The sequence below is a fragment of the Hibiscus syriacus genome, unplaced genomic scaffold (genome assembly GCF_006381635.1).
Source record: "Hibiscus syriacus cultivar Baekdansim isolate YM2019G1 unplaced genomic scaffold, ASM638163v2 tig00111220_pilon, whole genome shotgun sequence".
In the NCBI taxonomy this organism is placed as follows: Eukaryota; Viridiplantae; Streptophyta; class Magnoliopsida; order Malvales; family Malvaceae; genus Hibiscus; species Hibiscus syriacus.
Window position 1 is genome coordinate 550,396 of NW_024063024.1, and position 6,929 is coordinate 557,324.

A 6,929-nucleotide genomic window follows, 5' to 3' on the forward strand; every position below is an offset into this window, starting at 1 on the left:
ATCCAGATCGGGTACGGATTGAGGGTGTTACACGAAATTTTTAAAAATAATAACAATTATTTAATAATTAAAATCGATTGATTCGTGCTTAAAAGTATTTTTATATTAAATATATAATAAAGTATCGTGGACAAATAAATGATGTGATACAAAGGTATATATATACTCAATAATTGATAAAGAAAGGTTTCAATTTCATATTCAAATTTGAATTTAAAACCGAAAGTTCAAATTATTATAAAATAAACTTAATATCTAATGAGTCTTGCACTTTAGCTTAATTTTCATTTTACTTAATTGTATTATTGTTTTTCTTAGTTATCTTTGCATATTATTATTTTGTTTTCATTTATTCTCAGAATTATTATTTTGTTTTTTCTGTTATTTCAGTGTAATTTTCTGATAAAATGATTTTTTAAAAATATAAAACAAAATCTATTATTTTCATAATTTATATTTTTAAAATTACATTCTCTGAAAGTTGTAATTATAAAGACACCTATAATACAGGGACAATGAGATATTATGACATTAAAATATTTTTTAGATTGGCCCAATCCGGTTTATCAGTCGGACCGCTTTTTGCTTAAAGAAAAGCCCTCGAACCGTGTCTTCCCTTCTTCCTTGTCACCCTGTTTGGCGCCTCTTTCTCGATCCCCAAATTAAATCAGAAAATCGATCTCCGATTTTCTCCTAATTTCTTCCTCTAATCTATCAATCACGTAAATATCCGTTCAATTCTCGTTGTTCCCTTTCGATCGATCTCCTTTTCTATCCCGGCTGTTGATTTTACGTGTTTCTAGGGTTAGGGTTCTTCAATCTCTTCGATTGAGCCCTTTCTCCCATCAGTTTCTCATGGGTTTTCGTTTTATTGTCTATTCATGTTGATTTCTCCCTTTGGTTTGGTCTAATTTTGTTCGAATTTCCCGATTCGTTTTCCTTCTAGGAGTTGTATTTGTTCCGTATGTTATAGTTCGTTTCCATCTGAAATTATTATAGGGTTTCGGTGTTTTAAGTTGTGGCGTGATTCTTTGGAGGAGTTCTCTGTCGTGATTTTGTTGTTTTCTCAACGAAATTGGAATTTAGGGTTAGGGCTTTCTTACAAAAATTGGGGATTTTCCAGGTAGTCAAATTAATTAGGGAAAACGCGTCTTTCCGTGGTGAAATCAAATTTAGTACAAAAGTAAGTGCTGTTCTCATCTCAATTGAGGCTTCTGCGGTATTAATTGATCCTTGTCATTTTTAGTGTCATTTCTAACAGCCGAAGGTTTCCCAATTCAAGACAATTTAGAGGTAATTGACTTAAATAATTTAAATTTATTCAATTTTCTGTGTTTAGTGTCTTAATTCTTGCTTTCATGACATTGTTTACTAACCTTCTCAGCGTACCAAATTAAGACTAATTTTTTGTTGACTGGTGAAATACCTTTGATCTTAGTTATGCTTGTAGAATGAAATGACGTGCATTTTAATTAATATTGATAGTAATGTTCTTCCAAGCATTGTTATATCAAAATTTCTTAGTTATGTCAGTCAATGTTTACTGTTCAATTGTCCTTTTACATAAGCTTAATCTTGAAAGTGATGTATTTTTGTCTTACTATGTGTCACTGTGCATTTGTTGTTGTGTTACTGACTTGCATTAGTGATTTGCATCTTCTTCTTTTTCCCTCGTTGAATTATTATTATACTTTCTCTTATAATTAATTGTGTCCCACAGGTGTTAAATGGGATTTAAACTGCCTTTTGAAGATGAGGAGCTGCAAGAACTTCCTTTCAAGAATCCGAGACAACCTGTCTATAATGACAAGCTGACTCGGTGTGCCGATACTATTCCCCATAGTTATAGTCCTCAAAAACCTCATATTTCAGGTAAAGGGTGGCTGTTATTTGTTGTCTTATGCGAATGGTTCATATTATGCTGCATGGTTTAAATACTGATGTGACCTTCCTGTGTGATGCAGTTGAAGTCGAGAGTGGATTTTGTGAACACCAGTGGTATGAAGAATTTAAGACTGATGCTCTGGATGATACTCGTTTTGCTGAGGAGGATTCCAAGACTACTGCTCCAATATCTTTGGTCACTAGCATTTCTAGTGAGGAAGATACAGGCACTGGTGTAGCAGCAATTTCACCTGTTTCGTCTGAATGCTTTGACTTTGGTTTCCAGCGAAGAATGTTTTCTCCTGTTGAGGACAACTATTATTTACTCTTGGATCGGTCTCCTCGAAAACAAGTTCCGCTTGGGCCAAATCATCAAGCCACTGTTCCATCATGGGGTAGGCATATGAAGAATAATAAGTTTGCTCGGAATGATGTCTCAGAAATCGTAGATAATAACAGTGAAGATATTAGGATGGGAACATGTATCATTCCAATGCCCGACTCGAATTTCTCTGCTAACATAAGTGGTAATGTTGCTGCTGGCAGAACTGATTGTAGCTGCCTGGATAGGGGATCTTCAAGATGTGTGCAACAGCATGTTATGGAGGCACGGAAAATATTACGGGAATCCCTTGGGCATGAAAAATTTGTGAAACTGGGGTTTTATAACATGGGAGAGCATGTAGCATATAAATGGAGTGAAGAAGATGAAGAGATATTTCATGAGGTTGTTTACAATAATCCTGTATCATTGGGTAAGAAATTTTGGAAGCAGTTGTCGGTGGTTTTCCCATCACGATCCAAGAGAGAGCTTGTCAGCTATTATTTCAATGTCTTTATCCTTCAGAGGCGAGCTATTCAAAACAGATCCAGTAGTCTGGACATTGACAGCGATGACGATGAGTTTTATGGAAATCAACAGTCTTACGAAGTTCAAGCTATAGAAGAAGATGAAGACTCTGCTATTGAATCCCTTGCTGATCAGGAAGACAATAACAATGAGGATGATAATAGTGACAACTCCTATGGTTATAATGGTGCCGGATATTACAGCAGGGCTGCAATAAGAGAGGATTATGGTACAAACCTTTCGTTCAGAGGACATGTTACGAAGTCATTTGATGCTAGCAGGTTCGGTCCTGTTTTCCAACAAACGGACAAGGGTTTTGGAATAATGGAGGATATCAATGTACAAGATGACTCATGTATGTCTTTCGAGTTTCAGCCAAACATGGTTGACGCTCATAATCTGATTGACACAAAGGCTAACTTGCATGTTAGTAGAACGAAGACGGACCTTAGCAAGTCTTTGCAGCAAGGTAAACAAGGTGAGTCTAGTGAGCTGCTGAACAATATTTATTTATTGGATACATGTGGTGCCAAAATCTGGGACACTAGGTATTCTACATCTTCGAAAAAAGGCATCGATCTCCAGCCGACTTGCAACATAATTGAAGAGATTTTCGGACAAGACACGAGATAAAAGAAACAGATGGTTTGCTCTTGAATTGTCCAGAATCTTCTCAATAGATAAGGCCAAGGTTTTGGTTCTTAAACATTTTTTCCCCTGTAAAGTCGTCTACCAAATGTATTTTGCTTCAGCAAGTGCTGTTAATGGGATCCTTTTTGATTTTGTATATGATATTTGACTATACAAGGCTGGTGATAGCTACCATAAAATACCTTTCTATTTCATCGATGAATTCAACCAAATTTTATATCTATGATTTGTTTTATTCTTTTATCTCTATATTAACATTGCGTGCTAAATGGGATTGCATTGAGTCAACTAAGCACGTCCAAATTTTTAGTAGGAAAACAAGAAAGTTAGGCGGTGTCATCTTGAATACAAAGACAATCTATTGATATTATGGTTTGAGTTCCGTCGGTCTCTCATTTAGCGATGATATGTAAGTACCACTTTCATCCTTCTATGAGGTCTGTGGTAGGATGTAAATTTTAAATAAAATTATATTTGTGTTTGGTTATTTATTTTTGAAGGTATTTATGTTTGCTTGTATTCATTTAAATTTTTTGTATTTTGTTCATTTCTTTATTTTTTAAGGTGTTTGTATTCATATTCATTCGTTCAATATTCACAAATATGTTAGTGTAAATGTTTGTTAACATGTTCGTGTAGAGTTTGTAAACATGTTCATGTTGATTAAAGTTTTCCATTAATTCTTGAACTCCTTAGGTTTTACAAATTGAACTCCAAAAATTTTTCATCTATTTAATTTAGTTCTTACATTCACTAATATTTAAAATATAAAAAAATGAAAAGAAGAACCGAATAAACAAGTTTTTAAACAAGTTTATTCGTGAACACAAACGAACTGAACAATATAAAAAAATGAAAAGAAGAACCGAATAAACGAGTTTTTAAACAAGTTTATTCGTGAACACAAATGAACTGAACACACCTTTATTCATGCTAATTCTTTTATTAAATAAACATGATTTTATTCATACTTATTTATTTAACTTAATAAACGAACGGGTCATGACATATTTGGAATAACTTCTCATAAAAGTTTTCCGATATAGGATCAAAGTACTTCCTATGACCAAAGTGCATTCTGAAAAATCAAGTCAAAGTGAATTGCATTGTACCACAAACATGGTGAAACTTCACATTTCCATTATAAGAACAATATGTAAGAGGGCCCTTGACAGAGAAATTACAGCCTGAATTCTTCAAGTGGACCAAAACATTTTGTGTGTTGTAGGGTTTGGTGAGATTTGGCACCGATTTGGATTATCAACTTTCTTTTTGTATACATAACTTGGATCAACATAATAAAAGGATGACTATCGAGTTCAGTAGTAAGAAATTTATTGATCATTTAAAAAACGATTCGATTTAACTCTGAATATAATCGAGAAAACAAAGAAAATGGGGGCCAAGCACAATTTGACATATTGGCATTTATATACAGGAACCGATATCTTTTAGTGGAGGCAAAGGTATGACGAATTGGAGATTCTACCCCTACACTTGTGTGAGCTTTACAAGCAAGACAAAAGCGAAGGCATTGTTTGGATGTTGCAACAGAACTCCTCACTCGTCGGGGACCCTTAAAACAAATCTCGACCGTTCAATTCCTATCACCGGATGGTTCCCACTTGAATACACGTGTTGTCTATCTTTTTTTTTTTTGCCCTCCTAATCTCTTTGCTTACATGCATGGAATTCTCCTCCAAATACAATACAAAAACAAAGGGTATACACAGAGAGAGGAAATGACAGTCATGGGTTTATTTCTTCTTTGTTCTTCTTCTTATAAGCCTGCTCATCGCCTTCATTAGCGACCCATCGCCTTTAAAAGTTCGATTTTTCAGATTCAGAAGGATTTTGTTTTTGGTTTCATTGGAATAACGTGTTTGGGATGAGAGAAAAATGAGATTTTAAGGATTGTTTTTTTTTCTGTGGGTCGGATCTCTTTTGTTGTACTTGAAACGGAGAACTGTCACATCTCAGCTGCTAATTCTCGTTTTGATCATCATCATCTTCTCCACTGAAACCAAACAAGCAACTTTGCGATCTGTTTTCCTTTTTCTTCTTTTCCTCTGCTCCTTGATCTTAAATTTGATTCTTTGTTCATGGCGACAACAAAGATCGTTGAAAAAAATGCAATCTTTTTGAAGATTTGAGATAAGGAATGCGTCACTGTTTACTGGGTATTTTCAGTTTCCCAGTGATCATTCTCTAATGGAACAAAATCAAGGGAAGAAGTTTGTTTGCAAGTATTGCAACAAAGGCTACCCTAGCGGTAAGTCCTTAGGGGGTCACATAAGGACTCATATGAACAATGAGAATCGTGCTGAAGCAGAGGGAAGAGCTGAAATCTCCATAAACAAGTTTGTTTCCACCACTAATGCAACTTATGATCTGAGGGGAAACCTCAAGAAAAGCAAGAGATTTTCTGATGAATCAGGCAATGGCACTTTGCTCAGAGAGATGATTTGCAAAGAATGTGGTAAGGGTTTCCAGTCAATGAAAGCACTCTGTGGTCACATGGCTTATCACTCTGAGAAAGAAAGGATCTTCCAGAGATTTGAGGATCATTGGGATAATCAATCAGACACTGAAACATCAACAAGTAGGAGGAGGAGATCTAAAAGAATAAGGTGCAAAACTTCTATCAGTTCAGTTTCTATACCAAACGGTTCATCATCTGTGTCTGGGATTGAAGATCAGCAAGAGCAAGAAGAGGTTGCTGTGTGTTTGATGATGCTTTCAAGGGATTCTTCTGGTTGTAACAAAGGGTTGAACTCAGTTGCAGATTCTTCAGATAACAACTCAGTTATTTTGGAGGCTAAATCATCTATTAAGAAACAAAGGGAAACCAAGCTGAAATCTGGTGAGTCTGGACCCAAGAAAGTGAAGTCTAGATCTGGAGCTGAAGATGTGAATAAATTCAAATGTTCATCAAATGGCAATTCTGAGAAGAAGTTAGGGTCAAAGAGGAAGAAAGGGCATGAGTGCCCTTTCTGTTTCAGGGTTTTCAAGTCAGGCCAAGCTTTGGGAGGTCACAAAAGGTCACATTTTGTTGGAGATCCAGAGGACACAACATTGGTCATCAAACAAGACTCACCAGAGATGCCATTTCCAGCTCTAATTGACCTTAACCTTCCATCTCATGGTGAAGATGATGCAATTTGCAGTGTATAAAACGAACAAATTTTACTTCTTTTTTTTATCCTTCAGCTATAAGGTACATTTCATGCCCCTCATCATTCTTAATGCTCTCCTTTTGTCGCTAACAAAGGTAAGTTTGTCTGCAAGCTTATGTGCCGAGTCAAGTAATAAAAAGTTACATTTTTTTGTGTAAAAAAAGTGCTGGAAGAGTTTTATCTATCGCTCAGCGATTCGATTTGGCTCGAATTTGAATATAGTTGGAATTTCGGGACACAGAAAGTTTTAAAAAAGTTTTAAGTGACCTTTGTTTATCACATTGTTCTCTCCCATTGAACATATAGTTCAAGAATTTAGGTCAACCCCCATACCAAGCTTGTAAAGTAGGTAAAGCTTAGTTCAGTTT

The 6,929-nt window shown here is 35.4% G+C and overlaps 2 protein-coding genes across 2 annotated transcripts; both read left to right on the plus strand.

Annotated features, from left to right (window-relative positions):
• Nucleotides 1-572: 572 nt before the first annotated feature.
• Nucleotides 573-3,523, plus strand: LOC120156425. The gene is made up of 3 exons (XM_039167736.1): nt 573-1,293; nt 1,721-1,872; nt 1,965-3,523. Exons 2-3 carry the CDS (start codon nt 1,728-1,730, stop codon nt 3,365-3,367), a joined length of 1,548 nt encoding a protein of 515 aa, XP_039023667.1. The 5' UTR covers nt 573-1,293; nt 1,721-1,727; the 3' UTR covers nt 3,368-3,523.
• A 1,447-nt stretch (nt 3,524-4,970) lies between these two features.
• On the plus strand, nt 4,971-6,678 carry LOC120156426 (zinc finger protein ZAT4-like). Its single transcript, XM_039167737.1, has one exon. It carries the CDS (start codon nt 5,597-5,599, stop codon nt 6,557-6,559), a length of 963 nt encoding a protein of 320 aa, XP_039023668.1. The 5' UTR covers nt 4,971-5,596; the 3' UTR covers nt 6,560-6,678.
• The last annotated feature ends 251 nt before the right edge of the window (nt 6,679-6,929 follow it).